The following is a 24,995-nucleotide window of genomic DNA, read 5'->3' as shown; positions in this document are numbered from 1 at the left end:
TTCTGGTCTGCCTGTTAAGTGACCACAAAAGCAAAAAGTGCTCAAGAAGTGCCTTGGTTATTTTCATTAGGTTGGGTTATATATTAGGTTAGGAAATTTGGTATCTCACATGAAGAAGAAATAATATCAGATTTGGACATATAAACATCTATTATGACACTTTCAGACTTCAAAGAACTCAGATGGGCACCTTCCATTGCAAGTTGGGACAGAAAATTCATATTCATAGCATTTTTCAGACATTCATGTTGTCACTTCTAATAATTTTCCATTCTGTTTTCCTTTACTGAAGAGGTTGCAGTGATCTTTATTTTCACATTTCCTAACGTAAAAAATCAAGTAAGTTATTTCAAAGGCCATTTCTGAGTTCTTAGACAGACAAAACAACTGAACTTTGTACTTCAGACTCTCTCTCCTTTTACTGTAACTTAACTTTTATAAAAAAACAATACCAAAATATGCACCTGCTTCCATTAAATTTGTAAATAACAAGAAAAGTTGCGATAAGAATCTTTCAATCCAATTTTTAAATAGAACACTTATACAAACCAAACACACATTCCTTGCCCTGCTGCCTCCATTTACCCTTTCTCCCATAATTAAATAGCATCTTTTTTACCATTAGAAATTTCTTTTCATAGCTGACTTGCTTAAAAAGCCACATATACAAGATTGCATTTAATATGACAGAAGGTATCTGTTTACTGATAGGCAAGAAAACTTTCAAAACTGACCTAGTTTTCTCCCTGAAACAAAGCCTTTGCTGGTGTTACTGTTCTGACAGTTCTTTTCAGAAGATGAAGGATTCAGCAAGAAGCATGTAATTTTTAGAGAACAGAATAATAATGTAATTAACCCATTTGTTTTCTTGCTTTGATTATTTTTGCTGCAGAGAAACTTCGAAACTAGAAAATTAGACCTGCAAACACACAAAATCATGCTTTGTGAGCCTGATGACAATGAACAAATATGTTCAAAATCCTGACAGCAGAAATGCATTAAGAGTGAATGTGATGGAAGAGAGCAGAGGGAAGATCATCTACCCAGCTCTGTTTGAGAATCAGCAGAAAAATCCGGACCTGTTACAACGTATTTATTTTCACAGAACTTCTGCTGTACTCAAAATGAAATATTCAGAGTTTCTTTGTTCAACATGCTGTCCTACTGATTATTCAGGGCAGACAGTGTGACATCTGTACCAAACCAATTACTTGCCCTGCTTGTGGAATTCATCATCTTGCTATTCTCACACAAAGACAACAGGGGAAAACTGGAAGAATAACTTTGTGTGACAACTGAGAAAAAAAACTCCAAACAAAACAAAACCACAAAAAAACTCAAAAAAACTGAAGCATGCAATAATTCTGGATGTTCAATTTAAGACACTGAATAACATTTTTTCAAGAATGTGCCATCTTAAATACGGTTGCCACCAGCAGCAGCTGCAAGAGGCTGGGACTTCTGCAGAACAATCTCCACCTACACAGCCAGAAGAAAAAGGGGCACCTTTCATACTAAATTTTTTATGGTGGCCATAGCATACTAAGCCTGGCAAAAGATTTGTCAGAAACGAGCACAGATCCAGTTCTCCATGTAATTATTTTACTGTTTAAGCCTTCTCTTCTTTGCTCAAGTCAGAATTTCAGTGTTATTTTTTCCATCAGCAGTGATCAAACTAGAGAAGTCATGCGAAGGAAGGGTTTCTCATAATGTAATCAAGCTGAAACATTTGCATTCAAGACTAGAATGCAATGTTTTTTTTCTGCTGGGTAAAAAACAACCTAGATGTTTTTGGTGTTTCATCCATGTATCCCCAGTGTGTGGCTTTTGTTAGAAGGCAAAAGGAAAACAGTACTACAGAAGACCCTTTAGTCCACTGTGCTATTAAAGTACAGCTTCACAAGAGGTGGAATTCTGAAATTCCTACAAACCACCCCAATGCCAAGCTCTTACTTCTAATACAGACTAATGAAAGGTAAAGCAGAGCAGGAATTGCAGGATAACTTTATGAGGGCATATCATACTATGCATCCTCCAGCACATAGTTATGCTGGTGTGACAGTATGATTATGTGTCAAAACCACCAGATTTAAATTTCCCACTTCCCATCTCTTCATGCATTATAAATAATACAGCTCTAGAAATGGGGCAGTATCTATTACAATGTCACAAGAACTTCTGAGAACCTCTCATAGATCTATCAGAAGGGTTTCTTAAGCTGATGACTACATGAACTTCCTCTCTCACATTTCAGTCATCACCAGTCATTATAAGTGACAACTCAAAATTTCTGCTTATAAAATTGTTGCCTGCTGATTGAGGAAAACCTGGCAGATGATGGCTCTCTTTTGTGAGGTCAAAAACATGTAACTATTCTCTGCAAATAAACCTCCTACCAAATGTGTAATTTTGATGCCTCCTCAAACAAGCTCAACATTCACTGAAGTCATATAGGTAGCCTGCACAGCTACAACTGTTTTCATCAAGGGTCAGGAAAGCCTGATTATCTTTTACTCATCACTCCCTCAATTAGATTAATTCTCTCATCTCAGAGCTTCATCCATCACTTCAGTAAATGCTTGATACTGAAACGATTGTATTTGCCAGCTCAGCATCACTGCTATTATCTCTTAAAGCAGTGTTGGTTTAAAGTTTTATCAATTCCATTCTAACCTTACTTGTCCTAAGAAGAAATCCAGCACTTACCAGTCTTGTGAGTCATTACTGTTCTGGTGTTTCTACGCTTTCAGAATTTTACTTTAAAAAGCTCACCTCCAGGACAAAAACTTTAAAAACTGCTATTAAAATGTATATAATGAGCTAGCTGAATATTAACTAACAGCCAACACAAGCGACAAACCTAATTAATATAAGAATGTGAGACACGGACTATGCTAATAGGATACAGAGTATGCAAATAGGACAAAATACTTCTAGAGTTCTTCAACACAACCAGCAACATTATGCAATTATACTGTACAGTATACAACTCAGAGATGCCTTAGTTTAATTTATAAATACCAGTGATTAGGTTTAATCATTAAAATATTTATAAAAACACAAAGTTTTCAGAGAAGCTCTACCATTAATAAATAAATCTGTTTAGAAGAGATATAAAACTATTTCAATTTCTAACAGTTCTACCACAAAAATCAAGATGATGTAAACTTCTGACCAATTATGTGAAATATTATATTGCAAAACACCTTCCACACTATGTCCCCAAATGAATTATTTCTCTGAAATAGCAACGGTGGAAAACTCTTGTGCTACAAAATCCATCTATCTCAATAACTGGTGTTAACCTCTACTCATGGAAAACTTCAGGAAGGAGGGAAGAAAAAAGCAAGAACAACAAAGCAAGTTTGTAATTCCTAGTGTTCATTTTAGGGCACTGACTTCCCAATTAGGAACAATTTGCATTAGGACAGCTGATGAGAACACTGCCTCTAGCTGCACCCCTCCTGCTTCTGTGTCACAGCCAACTGAGCTCTCTATCAAGCAGATCCTGAATCACTGCAACAGCCACAAGGCTCAGTTTCCTTTAAATTTTCAGGGCTATGAACAGCCTACAGTTCAGTCTGCACAGTGGAAAAAGGGAAGTCTTTTTATCCAGCCAAATGCAAGTAATTTCCTTCTTCTAAGGCAGAACCTGCAGTACAGACCCTTTGTCCAGCTTCACATCTGGTTCATTTTCACCAGCTCAAGTGTAGGGAAGTAGGAGTTTTTTTCATGCTATGCTTTTTGAAAGAATCATTTAGGATATTCCCATTGGAGCATTTCCCACTGAAATTTTAGGAATTAGCTTTCCAGTTTAATGAAAAAGCTTACATCAATGAGAACTCATAGTTTATCGTGAGTGGCAAGATGGCTTGAAAAGAGGTAAACACACTAGAGACAAAATTTTACTTTCCTCGAGTGATAATGTCTGTAATGAAAAATTTAGTCTCAACACCTTTCTTTTTTCTTGATCAATAATACTATCATCTTTAGAACTGCAAAAATTTAAAGAAGAAAGACAACAAAGCTATGGAACAGCCTAAGCACAAAGTCTTACAGAGAATGGTTGAGTGATGTCTCAGTTTAGAGACAAGTTTAGGAGAAAAACAATCTGGAATTAGTATTTCTATTTAAAAAAGGGTTCCAACAATCCCTTTCTGCCAATAAGAAATTAATACTGGTGGATGAAAGTAAAAAAAACAACAAATGTTTATGGACAGAGTGCCCACATAGCACGGGGAAAAAATGGTGAATAAACACTAGATACTGAACTGTCAGACCTTACACCACCCCCCAGCCCCACTTTAGAACAAAAAACCCCAAAATGCCAGGGAAAGGGGAAAAAAACCACCACAGTGGGCCAGCAACATAATGGGAAGAAAAAAATGGCAGCAGCTCCTGTCTCAAGGGGAAAAAAAAACCAAACAAAATGTTCATGCAGCAGCTTGGGCAAACAGATGGGAAACTGGTGAATCTCTGATGTTGGTCCTCTCTTCACAGCAGATGAACCTGGTGGATTTGTTGTCCTTTCTTTTGCTGGCTTGGCATTTCTGAGGTCTGGGGTAGAAAGGCAGCAGCCCCTTGCCTTCCTGCTGGTCCCAGCTGATTCTTCTCCAGTCAGCTGTTCTCTCTGATCTCACACCAAATCCAAACCATCCCATTCACTTGGAAAAAGAAGATGCCGAAGGATTGCAGCTGCAGTGTCTCCAAGGCCAGGGAAAGGGGTAAAAACCAAACCCCTTCTTGCTAAGTTATCAAAAAACCAAGGTGGCTAAGCAAAAAAAGAGAATGCAGTCCACACAGCACCAGGGACACCTGGAGAGCAAGGCTCTGAAAAAGCCCCAAGGCTCCCATCCCCTCACCTGGACCCACCTTAAAGCTACCATAACCATTTTTTGGGCATAGAGCACACAATAAGGGAATAGGCTAATCATCATAAAATCACCCCAAGACATTAAAGCTGGAGGGGCTCAACCGAGAGAAAAGGACACTCGAGGGGGGACTTTCTCTACAAGTGCCTGAAAAGAGGGTGTAGTGAAGAGCAAAGTGCCTGCAGCTGAGAAGGGTTACTGGGTTTGTGGTTCTGTTTGTTGTTAATGCCGTAGTTGTTATTGTTGTTTATTTGCTTTATTACACATACTAGTAAAGAACTGTTATTCCTATTCTCTACTGTCTTTGCCTGAGAGCCTCCTTAATTTCAAAATTATAATAATTCAGAGAAAGGAGGTTTACATTTTCCATTCCAAGGGAGGCTACTGCCTTCCCTAGCAGACAAAGACAAGAGAAAAAACCTGGAAGTGGTTTCCAGCTTGGCCATCACTCCTAAAGATGTTCAACTTTGGCCAGCAAGGACAGCAAAATTTCCAGCTAGCTCCCACACGCAGGCAGGAGGGCCACCAGGCTGTGCTGAGTCACAAGGGCAGCCAGAGCTGGCAGGTCAATTGGCCGAACTGTAGCTATGCAGGGAGACGTCTGCAGTTATTCTGAAAGTCAGCACCTACATCTGACTGTCCCTCAGGCAGACCTCAAGGTAAATTTTAATTAAAGGTGTAGATAGCAATAAGGAAGTCCACTGCGTAAAAATGCTTGTGACCTCTTTGTCAGAGTTACAGACTATTTCAGGATGAGCTTGGAAAGACAATTTCAAAAGCACATGTGGATTCTGCCTCTTGGCCTCATGAATAAAAGAGGTATATATATCACCAAAATACACCTTCCCACCTTCCTCCAAGTACTGCCAACAAGCCACAGCACAAGCAAGTCACATCCTTTCACATCCAGACCCAGGTGGTGGTCAGATATTGGGTAGGAGTTGGGAAGGACATCCAACTCTAAGGCACAGCAGCCCAAGCTGCCTCCACATGCCCTCTAATAGTGTGGCTACAACATGCAGCTGAGCTTTTCTTCTGCCTGTGGAGAAGAAACCACCCTTGACAAAGCAAAAAAATAAAATACAGTGCCTTAGGGACAACTGGGGGAGGTAAAATACAACAGTCTGAAAAAGGGCATTTATTAACTAAATGGCTGCAAAATGCTTTCCTCTACACATTCAGAACCATAAATGCAAGTATTTTAAAATTTAGATCTGATAGCTTGAGATATAAAGTTATCTCGAAATAGATCACCCACATTTGTTGGATTCTGCTCTGTCACAGTTTTGTTATTTCAAGAATATAATAATCTACTTTTTAGCCTGTCACCTCCATCTCAAACAGGTCACCTTCATTTTGACTTGGGTGCCCATGAAAGGTGACAAATGTAGACTTGAGTAAGCACTTCAAATAGAGGTGCTTTAATAGCAGAGAATATTGGCAATTTAGAATTAGGAAAGTGTTCCCCTACCTTACTTTTCCTTTCTCCCTCACAATCAGTTCAGGACTAAGGCATATATGTATTGATAGCCACACAAACATATGCTCAGATATGAATACATATGCACACACACACAAAATTTGAATTACCATGTACTGCCATGTAAGAATTTTAAAAATATATACACATATATTACCTATACGTAATTATATATGTATATTAATTATATATACATTATAAAATATACATGTATAATTTTATATATACATATATATAACTAAAGTTCAAGAGTATTTCTGGCTCCAATACACACAGCTTAAATGTACTTGGCTTAAGAAGCAGCAAGAAATATGAGTGAGTCAGTCTAAAAGAACTACCAATTGCTTGGCTCTTCATCTGCAGATGAAGGACAAGTGCCACATAGACGGATCTTTGATTTGCCTTTTGCAAGCACTTCTGTGCAAGGGGAGGGTAAAAAAAAATAAATCAGTATTTGCTTGGAATTTCAGAAATGGATTGAAATGCGATTACAGTTCCCATTCCTAGAGAATACAAAATTTATGAAGTTATTCTTGAACTTGTCTCTTCAGATATTAAACTGCCTTATGAGGACAAAAATGGATTACAACAGTAAATTAAATGCTCAGTGACAAACAAAAGAAAGACAGAAATAAAGTGGATATTTTTCTTACAACAAAAGTATATACCCCTGTGAGCTCTTCTATTTAAAATAATTTGGAATCTTTGATCTTATATGTATAAGACATGTTCTTTATATATGGGTGTGTATATAATAAATGTTACCTATATAACAGGTAATAGACATATAAGATCTATCTTGCATGTATATATAGTCATATAACGAAAAAATCAAACATTTCAATTAGAACAAAGTCTGCACTCATTTCTTAGAATGAGAGAAAATTTAAACACTCAATCAATATCTAAATTAAATATACAGAAATGACACAGCAACAGTCCAAAGGCAGCTTTACAAATCCTACTGAAAGGGTTATAAATACTGACACTGACAGATGTTAGAGGTAAAAATTAGAAGAACGTCCAAGGATATCAATATGGAATATGCAAAGTTCTTTGATCTAAGCTTTTGCATCAAACAGTCTGACCATTCACTCCTGTCTATGACAGAAAACTGGAAATTACCATGGAGAAGTATTTATTTTAAACTTATTCCATTATTCACAAAGGACTACTTTGCAATACTTACTAATGATTTGTCAGGAAAGACTTAGGTGCCCACCATGATACAGGTTCTAATTATTCTAGGTCTTAATGCCACCTCATTGCATCAAATCACAGCAATTCAGTCTCTGTCCTTCATCTCTGCACTGCTCTTCAAATTATTTCCATCTAGATTAACAAGTCCAAACATAATACAATTCAGACCTATTAACTTCCTGCATTATTCACATAATTTGGCCCCCATTTATTTTCTGGGTATTCCTTGAAGCCACTTGCGAGCAGCCCCAAGTTTAAGATTTTGTGCATTATTTGTACAAAAAAGAACTAGAAACACTTCATTAGCACAGTATAAAGTGATGAAAGCCTAGGGAACACAAACAGAATTTGAATATTGATCTCAGTTTATGAAGAAAGTCATCTTTGCAAGTTGTTGGCATCCAGTTGCTCTTCCAGCTGCTGTCTGACATGCTCAGGAGAGTGATGTGAAAAGGCTTTAACAGCACCAGACCCCTCAGTTATCACTGAGTGTTACAACACAGCTATAACCCATATCCAGCACAGGGATAGGAAGGGTAAAGACAAAGGATGGATCTTCTCACCCATCACTGCCTTGCAAAGGAAACTTCTATGTTCCTTCTCAACAGCAGCACATTAATAACTCTGTCAAAGGCTAGCTAATAAAACACATTTTCTTTTAGATCATGTTTAGAAACTAACTATCAGTAGAAAAATATTCTTATGGCAATAACAGCACACAGCTAATGCCTATTACGAATGATGGCATTTCAAAACCTCCACTGGTTATGCTGGGTGATACCTGCTGCGGTATATGAAGCATCTTAGGAGTACATAATTTATCATTTATTTGTCAAAATAACGAATTTAAGCATTTTTGTTATAAATATGGCAATAATTCTCACTGAAAAAAATATAAAGGCACTAAAAAGTATGCCTTAAAAATGTTTAACAATAAGCTACTCTGTAGAAAGCTAAAAATAAAAGAAGCAGAACACCAACGCTTTCAACCACTGTAAATGCAAGTTCGTGTATAAGGTGCAAAGACTCTTCTAAGCCATGGTCTTTTAGACAGATTTTTGGCATCTTAATAACAAGTTGAAGGGTACAAAGTCACTGTACCTTCCATCTGCATAGTCTGCATCTGCACCTCCCCACCAGACATCTGAATCATCATCTTCAGCATCAGCTGAATCAAGATTGTCGCTTTCCTCTGCTAACGGGCAGCAGACAAACTCCACACCACGAAACTTGTCGATTCCACAGGGCAGCAGCATGCCATAGTCGTGCAGATTCATGCTCTTCTCACTACAGGACTGCAGAAAAGAGGAAAAAAAGCAGCAACAATATTGGCGTGGAGGAAGACTAAAAAATGTCACAGAACTTGCGAAAAATATGAAGAGGCTGCATTAAAGCTGGCGAACTGCATGATCTCTGAAACTTGAAATACAGTTTAGAAAGGTCACACTTGCATTCACTACTTGACTGGAAGCAGCTCCCTACCTGTGTCCATTGTAATCAACAAGCTCTCCTATCAGGCTTTCCCAGAACAAAAGGCTTGTCTCCTCCCATATACATGGTAACTCCATATCTTCCTGTCTAAAATCCTCACAGGCTCTTCCTCATAAAGAGAAAATGTGATGACAGAGTAGTAATTTGATGTATTAATCACAGTCCTGATGCATCAATGCTATTGAAGATTTAGCTGCAAGGTAGATCAGCATTTAAAAATCTCTTACACTGGAAGCACACTGTGTCTGGTCTAGCACCTCTGCCAGTACAGTACCTCCTAGCCTTGTTTGGAAAACAGTCATACTGATCATAAACAGTCAAACTGAGCATAATTATACCTTTTAGATATAGCGATGTATGACAGGTGAAAAAATGAAAATAGTTCAGTGGCGCACAGTGATGTTCTTCCAGGCTACTGCCATTTCAAGTGTGCAAGTAGTCAAAATTAACTAGAATTTCCCTGTGTGAAGATTGTTTCATTTAGGTATAATTCAAGCAAGAACTGAAAATTTGAAAATATGCAGATCACATTTCAGATTTTATCTCAAGAAGGTGGAATAATGCACAAGCCAAGAGGTTCCAAAAAAAAGAGCAATCAGAAATCCTGGAAACTCATCTCAGACTTTATTTCTAAAACCTCTCTACATAAGGAAAAAAAGTCCAAAACACGTTAGCAATTGTAACACTAAGTTTATTTCTATTTTCAGTAAAGCACTGTTAAATTGCAAAAACTCTGTGCCTGCAAAATGCCTTTGGCTGGTCCTAGTTTGATCAGCTCTCCTACCCTTTTCTGCCAAATTTGACATAGTGCACTTTTTGAGGCCTTTTTGATCTCTGTGGGCATCTGGCATACCAATATCCATGATAAATAGTGGACAATATCCATCCAGGATAATGATTCAAGGCAAATCCTAGGCATTTAGTTCCAGTGCTAACACAGGAAAATGGAGGGAGCAGAAAACAGTGAGTTTGTGAGTGAATGTGAAGAAAAAAATAGTGCTATGAAAGAAGGTCAACATTGAAAGGTCAATGGTAAGTAATCAGTCATGGACTCTGTTGTGCTCTGACTCCTATTTCCTACCTTATAAAAAAAACCCCAAAACGCCATTCACTCAAACATTTGAAAGCATTGCTTTTTGTTTTCCATGTCGCTGCTATATTTGAAGTTATCCTCAGAAGAGTAACACAGCTTTAAAGAAGGAAGGCAGGAAATTTTAAGACAGATGAATGTACCTCTTTAGCAACAGTATGCCAATGCAGGTGAGTTTCACACACATCCATTCTTTCCTGGTGAAGGAACTTGCACTTGTCTGGCACCAGAAGGGCATCACTCACAAACTCGCCCACTGGAAGGGAAAAGAAAAGAAATGAACGCTCAAGAAATATTAATTTTGCTTCCAATATCTCATCCTGTTAAACCTCTAGCTACTCCTAGCAGCTTTTGTGAATGAGTGGCAGGTTTGCAGGGAACAGAACAGTTTCTAGATGGTGCTTCAATTATGACCTTCTTCCAACTTCCCATTGGAAAGGAGCTCCAGCCTTTAATCTCAGGTGTATTTGTTTATGAAAACTTCAGCATAACAAAACTTGCAAGACCCATTGCAGATATGTGTGGTGCAACATGAAGTTGGGAGTTGGCAGATCTAGTTCCAGGAAGGGGATTATGGGGGCATGGAGGGACAACTAACTTCTGCATTTTAATACAGGAGGAAGAGGGTATCAAGTGTTCTGAAATACTTTGGTGTTCTACATAAAACAAATGACACCAACACCTTGTTTCAAAGCATTCGAGAATATTTCCATTGATAGAGTGCTAACAGCAGTACAGTCAGCTTAGTTACTTTTGTTGCTGCAGCCTCTTCATTGTATCCTCATTTCATCAGCCAGATGAATTTGGGTTAGCCCAGAAGATAGGCAAGTAGAGCTCATCAGCTAGGAAACAAGATGATTCATGATCACCAGAATATCTGGTCAGATCCAAGTGGGTGAAAAGCCTTTTTTCCCAAGGACATAACTGACCAAAGAGATTGTTCCATCTTCAACAGCAGAACAAAAATTTACATGCTTATAAAATAAACACTGCTCACTGTCAGCATCAGTACTTAGAAACTCAGGTGCTAAGTAACATGATTAATTAGACTAATAAATTAAATAACCCTAAACCCCACTTGCCTGTAGCCTACAAAAAAAAAAGTCGGTATTATATGAAACAATCAAGGTGGTCCAATGGCTACTAGGATGTAGTAATAGGTTAATTGATCAAAATTAGATGACTACAAGTTTGCTGTTGAGTAGAAAGTCATCTCAGGGAGCTGATGAAATGGCCCTTAAGGCTTACAATCAAAAACTCAGTTTTAAAAATAACCAACACCAATGCATAGGAAAAAAGCAGAATTCAACAAATATATACCTCTGCTACATACCACACCAAGATGTCTATTTCACACTAAATTCCTTGCTATATTTCAGTGCCTTCGATCTGAAGCCCTAAAGTCAATCAGTCAACTAGGAATTAGTTTCCGTAACTCAGTTAATTAACTAGGGGGGAAAAAAAAAGCACTATTTTTATCCTTCCCTAGCAAACTCTAATGCCTGCAAATCAACAGAAGTGTTTTCTAGAGGCATCCAAAATTACCTTGCAAAAAATAATGAGTATGTACACTTTCTGGTAACCCTAAATACAAAATTTGCATTTTCATTTAATGAAGTTTCAGCTCCCAGCGGTGTCACACACAAACCCTGCAGTGAAATTCGCATACATTTGCAGCTTTTTGGGGACCAGTCTGACACATACCTGAAACTTCTCAGGCAATAAGTAATTGGCAACTGTTAATGCTTTAATTTAGTCAAGTGCCTGAGCAGTGGGCAAGCACACAGAGACTCTGCTGAAGTCTCAAAATGATGGTGATTTCTTGCAGAACTGCAGTGTCCTGCACGTGGGGAGGAATACCCTGGGCACCATCACAGGCTGGGGGCCAACCTGCTGAAGAACAGCTCTGCAGAGAAGGACCTGGGGATCCTGGTGGACAACAAGCTGTCCCTGAGCCAGCAGTGCCCTGGGAACCAATGGGATCCAGGGATGCAATGGGAATAGCATTGCCAGCAGGTGGAAGGAGGTGACCCTGACCCTCTGCTCAGCCCTGGTGAGGCACATCTGGAGTGCTGTGTCATTTTGGGCTCCTTAGGACAAGAGAGACAGGGAGCTCCTGGAGTGGGTCCAGCAGAGGCTGCAGAGATGATGAAGGGATGGAGCATCTCTCTTATGAGGAAAGGCTGGGGGAGCTGGGAGATGACTGAGAGGGAACCTCATCAATGTCTGTCAGTGTCTGCAGGAGGGGTCAATAAATGAGAGAGCATGGACCAGGCTCTGCTCAGGGGTGCCCAGCAATGGGACAAGAGGCAGAAATGAATGCACAGGAGGCTCCACCTGAACATGAGGAAGAACTTTCCTGTACAATGACCAAGCATTTGAATAGATTGCCCAGAGAGGGTGTGGGGTCTCCCTCACTTGAAATATTCCAGAACCATCTGTGATGCAATCCTGCACCATGTGCTCTGGGATGATCCTGCTCAAGCAGGGAAGATGAACCAGGTAGCCCACTGTGGTCCCTTCCAACCTGACCCACTCTATGACTCTGTGAAAAGTAACACAATCAGATGTACCACTGAGTTACAGCCACCAAATGGAAAATGGAAAGCTGTATGTCCAAAGTTCTGGGCAATATAGCTTGGGCTGTAGTGTCGTTAAAAGTATGCATGAGTATGTAATTAATTTAAAATAAAGCACATTAATTTTTGAGTATCTAATTATATCAACCAACTCACAACAGTACACTACAGAAATAAGAGATGTTCAGATGTCAGTGAAGATACAGTGTTAGATCTGACTAGCACACAGAAAACGTGCATTGCTTTATAGAATCATATTGCTTAAAAACAAGGCAACAGCATCCTCACAGTAACCCAAATTCTCATTTCAGATGAGTCTCCATGTTGTAAATAATTGCTGAATTTCACAGAAATAATCCATTGGAACAAGTCCTCCTCTGCCTTTGGAAGGAACAGAGGACCTGGGGAGAAGGATGCTGCTCATGGAAATACTCCTTCAAAATGTATAATTATAGTAAATTAGGTGTGCAAAAATCTAGGCAATAGCAATCACTTGCAACTTTACATGTGATTTCTATTGCCTTCAATTCTATTTTTATTACAAATAAAATTTAACTCCGTCCATTATTTAGACGTACACAGAGCTCATGTTCTAGAAACCTTTTTCATTCCTTTCAAGATAATTACTACTGAAGTTTAAATGCAAAGCTTTAAACATTTCTCCTATTTTTGTTGTTTCTTTTAAAAATAATTTCCTGTTCAAGTAGCAGCTTGACAAACTTGATTGATGTCATTGGACAATTTCAATGTTTAATTTGCTTGGAGTAGTCTAATAGAAACAAATTCATCAGAAAAAAGCACTTCTAGCACTTTAGGCTTGCAGGCAAGCATCCACCTGTATTGTTCCTGTACATGTTTAACTTTCAATTATGCTGAGTCATAAGATTTCAAGGATTCTTTGCTTTTTTGCGTGAGTAACCCACAGATTACACTGGGCAAACAAGCACACATGAAGGGAGAGCAATCCCGCACCTCCAAAGAGGGGCTCTAAAAATAAGCAAAAATTGTAATACTATTGTTCTTTGCCATGACACAGCTGTGCACTACTACATTTCTTTGACTGATGGAGCAACCCAGCCCAGTGCTGGTTGTAATTTCTACTATCAGGTGATGGGATTGCCAAATTCAACCCCAATATTATTTTTAATTCCAACACAGCAACCTACTGGCTTTGCATCGTATTGGGCTGGTCCTCAACACCCTGCCTGTGATGCTTAAGCAGGATAAGCACTTCCCTAGGTGGCAGCACTGCCTTAAAAGCCTCCCTGGCCCCAAGCTGTCCCCTTGTCCTTACCAGCACCTTGCCCCACTCCCCCAGCGAGTCAGGGTAAACCCTGAACCACACCATAGATGCAAAATTTGTACCAGCCACAAAGAACTGCTATTATTACCACCAGCAATACTACCTCTGTCTGCCTTATATTTATCACTATTTTACAGTACTTTTCTGCCTTCTTCAGCATCTCTTGTATTTTGATTACAGCTGGAAATCCGTCCTGTGCAGAGGTACTCTAATAATAAACCGTGATGGCACGATTTGTCTGTTGGTGAATTTATAAATCACTACATTCTCTCAGGTTATCTAACACAGCAGTGTAACAGCTACTTGTGTTCCAGTAGCTGCTCACCCACTCTTGCAGTGAAGGGCTGTACAAATGGGTTTCGGGCCATCTGGAGAAAACAGCCCTAAAGGGGAATTCTGAGTAGAGGTTGTTTTACCATATTAAAATCCACCACCACGTGCCCATCATTCATTTTGCTGAAGGCTGCCAACATCCTGCTCAACATCCTGCAAGTTGCTTCTTGCTAAACCTTCCACTTTTAACTGCACATCACCACAACACATATTGTGCCAACACAGTAAGTCACATTTTAATTTCATTTTAGAAATATCATCTTTGCCCCCCATAATGCCAGTAATCCCCCTCTGTCCAGTTTTCCACTGTGTTTGTAGCAGACTTCTTTTATTACCCCATCCTGGTGTATCACAACAGGTTACCAGCTCAGATTGATCAAAAACAGTTTTGGTGGAGGTTATAATGCCACATTTTAATATTTAATAGCTTTATTTCAGTCAAGGACATTCTATCATCTGAAAAATACTCTTGGAACAACAACAGATTTTTTGCTGTAAGAGCAGAAGTCCTGGACCAGAAATTTCATTTATCAACACAGCAAATAACAAGAAAATTATTAAGAATCAACCTCAAAAAAAATAATTGGGATTATAGTGAAGCAGTGAAGGACAAAAACTCTGCAGTGGCAGCGAATCCCCCGAGCAGCAGCAGTCTCCATCACCAAAACCACAACTGCCCCCACTCTGATCCCAAGAGTCAAACGGGAAGAGGGGGCTGAGCCCAACCCCTGTCCCCAGCCACCGGTGTCTCTGCACTTCCCAAGAGAAAACCTGCCAGCAACCAAACTCACTCCCCAGCTAAGAGACTGCAGCCAACTGCATCCTCTCCTCCTTGGCCATATCTTTTGTCTCTTAAGTACCTATCGTTGCCATCTCTTAGGCAGCAAATGGGAGAAAAATTCCCTGAGAAAAGAAAAAAAGAGGAAAAAATCCAGACCTTCAATATCTTCTCTAAGAAGAAAAAGGCTCAGCAAGCAGGCACCTCCTAACAAGATGATTGCCCTATTTGTGTAATGGAAGGTATCAAGGCAAAGCAGTGCAAGATGAAAGCATTGTGTGAGACACGGTCCTAATCAGCAGATTTTCCAGTCGCTCCATAAACTATACGAAATGTGAAGATCCCACCAACACAGCACAGAAAGAAAGCGAAGATAAGATGATAACGGTAATAAAAGAAAATCTATGACAAAACCAAACACCTGCTAGCAGATGGCTGGGCTACAAACCAAAAGCAAGAATGTTCAGAGAAGTACTTTCAAACAAAGCCTGTACTAAATTTTGCATGAAGAGGCAGTGCACATGCTGAGGCTCTGGGGCTCAAGGCTTCATTTTCATGTCACCAATGAGAACAAAGGCCTTGCTAAAACAAATTTACAAGCTCAAGTGCCTGTACAGTACATATTTGAGAACATTCTGAGAAATGTGTCACTTCCCTGTGATTTTGTATAGATTATCCAGAGCCATCCCACACTTGGCATGATGCACCAAGGAACAGATCAACAGATAAGACTTTTCCTGTCTTCCTGCCCTGGGGCTTTGCTCTGCCCTGCTCCAACACTTCTGCCGGCTCTTGTGCTCACACAGCCACATTTCTTTAGTATATATTATGTTATATGACATATATTATGCACACAGTATTACATTTATTTAACTAGATATGTAGCTTTAGGAATTTTTATTAAGTGTGATGTTTACCTAAATCTTTATGTTTTCTCATTTATAACACTGGTGATTAAATTAAGCTGCAATATGCATGAGAGAGCAAGCCATATGCACTGGCCTGAAGTTCAAAGAAACAATGCTTTCTTGAAAATGCTTTTTCTTCACAAGTATATAAAAGCAGAGAAGATGCAAAGCACCTAAACACTTAAAAAAAATTCATTAAAACGGTTTAGTAAGCACAGTTATCTAGCGATAAAATGAACCAGTCATAGGGCTCTTCACTGTATTAGACTCGGTACCTACAGATGAAGAGAAGAGTCTGTGCCAGTCAAAATGTGGCTTTGACAGAGAGTTTGCTGCTGTGCTTGGCCCCTAGCAGGGATGGATGCCTGCTCCAGCCCCTGGCATGGATGTCTCCTGAACTTGAGCATGACACATATTAAGCCATATGGTTAAAGATCTTCATTTTAGTTTGAAGGACTTTAACAGCCTACAGTAAACAAGGGATTTGTAGAGTTCTTCAATTTCAAATTTAATTTTAAATGGAAGTTACAAGCATCTCCCTAAAACCCATCCATCATCCAACATGAATGCAAGGTGGTGCTGATAAAGTGTCTCTGTGCCCTAGCAGCCTCTATTTTTCTGATGACAAGAGGCTTAACTCCTGCCCATAACACTGCCTCCAAAAACAGCTCTGTAGCAACTCTGTTATCACTCCCTCATTTTATCTGTAGCCTGTAACATGAATTTTATTTAGAGATCCACAGCACTGCAGACAGACAGCGATGCAGACCCAAATTCGAAGGGTAGGAGAAGTGACAGCATAACTTGCACATCCACCTCTGGTGCATGAAGTGGGAATAGCTGCGACTCTTCTGTCTTCCAGAGGCTTGGCCAAAACCAAAAGTGATCTCAGTATTTACCTTCATCCTTAAAGTACCAAGAAATGTTTTCCAATAACTATAGTTGTGGGAAGGGGGTGGTATTTTTCTGTTCCTCAGCAGGCATAGTTATCAACCCATCACACATAGCAAAAAATACACTCTGATACAATGACTCTCAAGCAAAACACCTTCAGTATTCTAGGCTACAAAAGGCAATTATTTGGGATGAACAAAGCCCTCTTATTAGATTAAGAAATGACAGATAATTCTAGTTGTATTATAGATTAGCATCTTGATGCTATTAGAATGGTGCTATGAAATCATGGCAATTAAGGTGCTTTCCACAAACACTGCAATGGCACGCAACATGCAACATGCTTGGGGCATGAGATGGAGGTAAAGTGAATTCTGGAATGGACTCACTGACATCTAAATATCCACATGTGCACCACAAGGAGCTCTAGCCTCGATATAACACATGATCTACTGTGATTTTTGGCAAGTCCAAATACCTCACACAGAACTCTAGAGTCAAAGGGCAAAAATTCTTTAGGTACAATACAGCAAAGTACATTTGTTTGGACTAAAACAATTAACTATATATGAAGAAATACACATATAATTAATTTATCGTGCTTACTATTTCTTCATTTTCATAGGGTACCATGCATTAGAAAAGGTTATTTCTGAAACCTTCTTCCTCCTTCCTTTGCAGTTCTTCCATCAGATTCATAAATGGAATTTCAGCTCATTTTGCTATTTTGTTTCCTGACTGAATTTTCTGATATAATTATATTTCTTCCCAGATAGAACACAAGATCAGATTTGATGCATTATGTCACTAACAGATATATGTGTTTTCATGCAAAAAGATTCAAATGCACATCACCACACACTGACATCTTTATAAATAAAGCAAATAAACATTTTTCAAGTCCACAGCACCTCAACAGTCTATTGCAACTTTAAGTTCATTTACTGCTCTCATGCTTTTTACTTGTCTCCCCAATCTTTGAGGAACAAGTTTGCTGTGAGTTCGGTTAGAAGCCTTTTCTCTCCTTCTCTTGCTCAGTAAGGAAAGTTTTGGTGGTTCTTCAAGCGTAAGGGAGGTTGGTTTTTTGAGATTCCAGGTCTCACCCTAAACTGACAGCAGCATGTCTGGCTAAAACAGATCTACTGCAATGCTATAAAAAGAGCCAACCATAAGAAATTGGAAGTTGCTGAAAGCCAAAGTAAGTTAGAGAAGATTGCTTGATCCTGCATACAGAATAACAGAGGGAATTACTGGGCTCCTCAAATGGGAGGATAGAATAACCAAAAAAACTACTGGAAATTACCTGATCTACAGAAAAGTCAGTAAAATTCACATAAAGGAATAAGCCTGAAAAACGAACAGTACCAGAAAATTCTAAGGAATAGATCTGAAATATGAAAGACTTAATGAGACCATTTTGTGAAGATTTATGAAGATTTTCTCAAGAACCCTGAGCAGAATTCTGGCCGCAACCCAGTAGGAAAAAAAAAAATCCATCAGGAATATAGGACAGTGATACCTTCAAAGATAATAAACAGCACTTTTATTTGAAACAGACCATGTGCCCTCTGAGGCTGCTTATGCAGTACTGCAGTAATATCCCTGCCATTACATGCCACTGCCCTTCTGTCTGCAAAACATCCTGTCTCTGTATAGCTTTGCACAGCAAGGTACAGTAAAAGAAACACAGAAATGTTCCTTAAAGCACTGACCACGTCAGCCTGGAAAGGAAGTGCAAGGGACAAGAGTAAGAGTGTCTTGACCTCCATGTCCCTGAAAATTGTCATGAAAATTACAACCTGAAATGTTCATAAATATTTCTCCTACTCCAAAACAGGCAGAATTATTTTTCTTCCACAATGAAGTGCCCTGTCAAGTACTAAGGGTGACATGTAGAGTGCAAGACTGCAAGAAACAGGAAACAAAAGGGAAAAGAACCAAAAGATTTCTGAACCACACATCCTATGTTGAGGACTTCCTATATCCAGAATGGTGCAGAAGACTCCAGATATTTGGGTATGCTCCTTTTAGCAAGGTAAGATTTTTCTAGTCTTATCCTTCTTCTGGTGACAAGGCTTTAATACAGAGCAATTCTCTGTCACCCATTGTATAAATCTACCCAACACCTTTTGTTCTTTTGTTCTCCAAATCCACTTCTTTTCATAGTGCTCAGCTAACAAAAGCCATCATCAAGCACATCCCAGGACCTCAAAGTTAGTACCTGCTGAGTCAGTCATGTAGAACAAAGTACACCAATATGGACATAAAAGGTATTTGGGGAACTGGCTGAAAAACAGGTTTTCTTCTAAAGACACACATTTCCCAAGTATGCCCACATCAGAGGTCAAAAGCACTATCTGCACTCACTAACCCAGGAAGGCTCAAGAGAAGAAAACAGGAACGTCATACATACAGGTGCTGCATGTATTCTTAGTAAAGGACCAGTTATTACCTCAAGAAAGGACCTAGTTCATTCTCAGGATAGAAAAATGACATCTGTACACCAATGAACGTCTTTATGCCACCATCCTCAGTCTAGTGTTGAGATACTGTTAATTTAAAAAATCATGGATACTAAGAAGAAGCCTCAGGTGGTGTGAATTATTTTGCAGAAGCACATTCTCTTCATCATTTTCAGGCTCTTCTTTTATATAAAGTACACTTTGATTTTTTAGGATTTATTTTGCATCTCAAAATATTATTTGCTTCCTGTGTTGTAGTCTTCCAACTTTAATGAGATTTCCTTTATTCCCTGAGCTCAAGTACTTAAGTTTTCTTCCAATTACACATCTTTTCATGACTGATGAGCTCCTGTACAGCTCTGTCAGGCAGGAAAATAAATAGCAGAACATGGCTTGACTCAAGTTAGGGGGAAACAGAAGATCCTACTCACACGTGCTAACTCTGCAGTAGGAAAGGAATGGGGTTATTCAAGGCACTCTTCTCTGTACTCAGTGAGTTTTTAATGAAGTTGGTTTCCACGAATGTCAAGACAGAACAAAGACAGCAGCTTTTAAAAAATAAAAACATTTCTAAGAACCTTTACAGAAATTATTAGTAAAACTGTATATCATGGATTTGTATACCATGAAGATGAGTGATACTGCAGGACCCATTTTAGTGTCGTTCCTTATATTTAAATATAAACACTAAATAAAATTTAATGGTATTTCTAAAGACAAGATACATTCAAAACCTTCAGGAATCTTGTATTTGTGGATTTTTTTTTCCCTCCAGCTATCTTCAGGTTTTCACAAGCTGAAATTGTGTCTGAATTTCAAAACATATTAAGCTTCATAAATGCTACCAAACACACGAATTTTAACACTCCAGTTATTAACATCACATTCTGTTATTGCCAAGCTGCACAAGGAGTTTCACACCAGCTGTCAAGTGTTCCTGCTTCCCCTCTCACAGCAGGGTAGCAGACGTGTTTTGCAGCAAGACCTGCAAATGCAAATCTCCAATCAGTTTAAAATTCTGTGCCATCCCTCTGGCTGAAGGGATACTTCATGCACTTCACTACGTAAGATGCATTTGGAAAATGGGCTCTGAAATGGCAACAACATCCAGTGAGAAGTAATTTGGATTAATGAACCCTTTAATACCCTGTGTATTCATACCAATGACTTGCTAAAGACACCAATCAAATGGAAAGATGGCATAAAGATAAAATGCTTAGGAATAATTCAGTACAACTGGGACCAGTAATCCTGCTGTGCTTTGCATTATTATATGATGAGATGTTTCTCATGGGCAATTCTTGGTAATTGGAGTAGAGCATCTGGTATTACGAGTAAGGCTAGAGAAGAGCCTGCTAGTCATCGATGTCTAGAGGAAGTAATGACCATAGATAGGTGGGAAGAATAAAACCACTTCAGACATTTAAGGTTTGGTCATCAAAAGCCATTTCAAATGCTAACATTTCAATGAGGAATATACCACATTTTAAACAAGGACATGTTTACTTCAGCAGCATTTCAATTCTGTTCCCCTGCTCCCCGTTCCCAAACACCTTCATATAGCTAATTTTTAAATAAAAATTTGAATTCCTTCTACTTCAGTATTAATTTAATCCAGTTGTTCCTCTCCTTCTCTCTCTTCTGAGAAAGTTCAGAAATTAATACAAAATCCAGTTCAGGCAGTAAATGTTTCTGCAATACTATCTCGTGCAAAGGCAATCAGGAGTGAACAAGTAACCCTCTAAGTAGCATTTTAAATACATAACTCCACAAACAGCAGCTGAAGATCAACTTTGCAGAAATACTTTGTTGATTATTAACACCCTAAGCAATCACTTCCTATAGCACTGCTGAGTCCTGCCCAAACTTTCACTGAAATTATTACTACTCATGGGAGAAGGACTATGCCTTATTACCAGTGACACGGGAAAACAAGAAACTGCTTTTGAAGCTTTGCAAAGTTTACAAGCTACCAAATTAACAATTACCTGACAAAACATAACTTTGTTCTATACCAAGCAAAGCCTTTACCCTTCTTATAGGAAGGATGGCAGTGTGGTCTGGCAGCTCAGCTCAGCCACATGGCAACCAGGATGGGACAGCGTGGGAGAAAGAGAAGAGCCTATTTATGCATGCAACTCAAGGGAGATAAAAGCAGTAGCCACACAGACTGAATGCAATGTCACAATCAGCATTCACCCAGCAACACTTTTTAGAAATAAAACACTAATTATTAGCAACAGACAACTGATAAACACTGGCATTTCTTCAAGTTAAGGACAGTTCTGAAGGGTTAGTAAGCCAGGTTTTAAGTGTTAGAGCAATAGACAACTTCTTGAAACTTGTCCATGGCTACCATATACTGATTTTCCAAAAACCACCTTCATGGTTAGAAGTTTTAAGTTCTCTGATTTATGAACCATATTAAAATACAAAGTTTAAAGCAAAACCTGACTGATTTACATATTCCAAGACACAGAGTCTGAAGGAGTTTTTCCTGAAAAACGCAGAAGCTGCAACCACATTGCAATAAAGATGCTTTGGGGAATTACAGGCCAGGCTGCCTGACTTCAGTTTCTGAGAAAATCATTAACCAAGTCCTACTGAAAGCCATTTTTCAGCACATGGAGATGATGATGATTAGCAATAGCCAAAACAGATCTAACAACAGTAAATTGTGCTTCATCAACCTAACTTGGCTTCTAGGATGAAACAGCAAAATTGGTGAGTTAAGAACAGTGCAGTAGATACCATCCACCTTAACTTCAGCGAGGCACACAACACCATTTCCCTCTTGCAACATCTTTGTATCCAAGTTGGAATGCCATGGTTTTCATGGATGCAGTCCTAGCTGGGTGAAAAACTGTGCTGTAAAGCTCTATGGGTAATGGCTCCTGGCTGTACTGTACTCATGGCCATACTCTGCCTGGAAGGAAGCAAAAATACCACACCTCTGGGCTTCTTTTTGGCACTGGTTTTGTTTACTGTATTCTAGCAATGAGAAGACAGGCTGCCTAATGAGGAAGACAGTACATTAGATTAGAGAAATTACCTGTCTCACTGGGTATGAAAATTTTTTGAATCAACTCCAGATATTAAAAATTAGTTTCTAAAAGAAGCACAAGGTAAATACAATTTCTGGCTTCTATCATTAAATACACAAAAGAGGAAAGGGGACAGTATTCTGTTCACCAGGACTCCAACTCTCCTATCTTCAAGGGTAGGATGTGAAAGTTATAACTGTTGCTAACGATGGGGCTGAATTGCTCCCAATAACTAAGAAACAAAAGCTCTGTATTGTCACTACCCTCTCATGAGCACAACCACTAAGAGAGAAGTCAGTGTAACATACTTCCTGCATTCAGTGAAAGTCAACAATTTCTGTGAATGTGCAAAGCCACATAAATGTTTTATATAAATATTACTACCTACCAAAAAACTCACCCTCTATGTAACAGAACTGCTCCTCTCCAGTTCTCATTGTAAGAATTAACTCAGTGAACACAACAGTAGTTACCAAGAGCTGGTAGAAGATATTCATATTTTATCAAGTGATTCACTCCAACCTGTTTCATTTTTTTCTCTTTGCTGTAAATGAGTCATTATGGACAGAAGCCAAGTCAGAATTAACATGCAAGATCATGTTCTGTTGAGAACTCAATCCTGCCCTTAAGGAATAATATAAACAATATGTTCCATGCAAATACTGAGTGATATATAATAATATTTGCTATTTGCATGGACTTTATGCTCAGAAACACCGCAAAGTGTGTTACTCTAATCCCCAATATCAGAATGATTTTTTTTTTTTTACTTCAAGTATCTTGCATCACATCAATAGATAAAAAACAATTGAGAGAGTAAATGGATTTTAGAGTAAGGTGAGCAACAGTAAAGAATACATTAAACTCTACAAGAACACTAAATATATCATACTGTAGGCCTACAGTAAGGATGATCAAATAAGACAGAATAAATCACTAGAGTGGAACATTTTGTAATATATCTAAAAGGTCTATAAAAGCTTACTTTTATAATGAAATCCTCTGCAGATTTTTGCCCCTAGTCAAAAGTGTCTAGTTGAACCATCACCGAAACAAAAGTAATGGCAAAGCATCTATCCCAAATGTGTAAACAGCATGAGAACGACACTAAAGTCAGTGCATTATATATTTTAGATACACACTTGACAATGTGTATATGGGCTGAAATGTATCTTATGAGTTCCCACACAGAGAAAACATTAGGTTAGCTGAAGTGGGCACTGCTCAGGAGAACCCAATTCCATTTGGCCAGAGTTACACACAACACAGGGAAGCAGAGTTTTAAATAACAGGTTAGCAAATCAGGAGCAAAAACTTTCAAAAGTGCAGATGAAAATCGGCGTTATGCTGTGCAGTTCCTCTGATGTCAGCAGCAAGGCAGCAATGTAGATTAGCCTCTAGCAATGTTAGTAACTAAAAGTGAACAGACACAAAATGTGCTCCACTGCAACATATATTGGTAGTGCAGCCTCTTCCCCCAAGTGCCTCTGCCCTAATTGTCCAGGTATCTGAAGTTCTCTCTCAATGCTCCTCTTAAAAGTCACACAGAGGAGACACCTTGCCAACAAACTCATACTCAGGCCAAGACATACCCAACAGGACAGCACGAAGCCTTGATTGTTTTTGAAGTCAAATTGCTACCATGAAAAACTTCAACTATTAAAGGTAATAAAGATGATGAAGGGATGGAGCATCTTCCTTATGAGGAAAGGCTGGGGGAGCTGGGGCTGTTCAGCCTCAAGGAGAGACAACTGAGAGGGAACCTCATCAATGTCTGTAGGGAGGGGTCAGAGCATGGACCAGGCTCTGCTCAGGGGTGCCCAGCAACAGGAAAAGAAATAAAGGGCAGAAATGGATGCCCAGGAAGTTCCACCTGAACATGAGGAAGAACTTCTTTCCTGTGCAGTGACCAGGCACTGGAACACATCACCCAGAGAGGGTGTGGAGTCTTCCTCACTGGAGATATTCCAGAACCATCTGGATACAACCCTGTACAATGTGCTCTGGCACAATCATGCCTGAATAGGGAGGTTGGACCAGAGGACCCACTGTAGTCCCTTTTAACCTCAACCAGTCTTTGATTATGTAGATAGGATTAAATTATTCAAATAATAAGTTTGTTTGAACTGCCATGCCTTTTTGAAACAGACTGTCTAACCAAAGCTTCAGACCACAGCTGCCAAAAGAGGTATTCAGGTATTTTATTGCAGCATAGCTCTTCTTGCTCAGAAAGAAATCTGAACCTGCCATGTCAGACAAAAGAGTCAAACAAGTCAAACAAACCAAGTTCCAGTTAGCAAAACAAACACTTTCCTTCTAGCAGTACTTAAAAAACCCCCTGATTTGCCAAATGAAAGGCCACAACAATGAGGTTTTCATCAAGTTTTCCCTAAAGGTGCTATTTTATCCTATTTCATCCTCAGCTACAGTTGTCATGTGATAAACAGAAATCTTGAGAGAATAAAGAAATTCTATGGCAGAGAGACAGAGAGAAAAAAAGGGTAGTTCTAGACATCAGTACCACAATGAGGTATTATCTACCGAGACCAAATTTCTAAGAGG

The 24,995-nt window shown here is 39.0% G+C and overlaps 1 protein-coding gene across 4 annotated transcripts in view; it reads right to left on the bottom strand.

Annotated features, from left to right (window-relative positions):
* The window catches only part of APP (amyloid beta precursor protein), a 203,622-nt gene that overhangs the window by 88,991 nt on the left and 89,636 nt on the right, over positions 1-24,995 (bottom strand). For all 4 annotated transcript variants that reach the window (XM_014886607.2, XM_014886608.2, XM_088157747.1 and 1 more), the window contains exons 4-5: positions 10,276-10,388; positions 8,653-8,846 (exon numbers count right to left, since the gene is read on the bottom strand). In XM_014886607.2, the coding sequence (XP_014742093.1) occupies positions 8,653-8,846; positions 10,276-10,388 (307 nt within the window). The remainder of the gene's footprint in view (positions 1-8,652; positions 8,847-10,275; positions 10,389-24,995) is intronic.

Source organism: Sturnus vulgaris, chromosome 2 (assembly GCF_052056855.1).
Source record: "Sturnus vulgaris isolate bStuVul1 chromosome 2, bStuVul1.hap1, whole genome shotgun sequence".
Taxonomy (NCBI): Eukaryota; Metazoa; Chordata; class Aves; order Passeriformes; family Sturnidae; genus Sturnus; species Sturnus vulgaris.
This window is presented reverse-complemented; position numbering and strand designations above follow the sequence as displayed.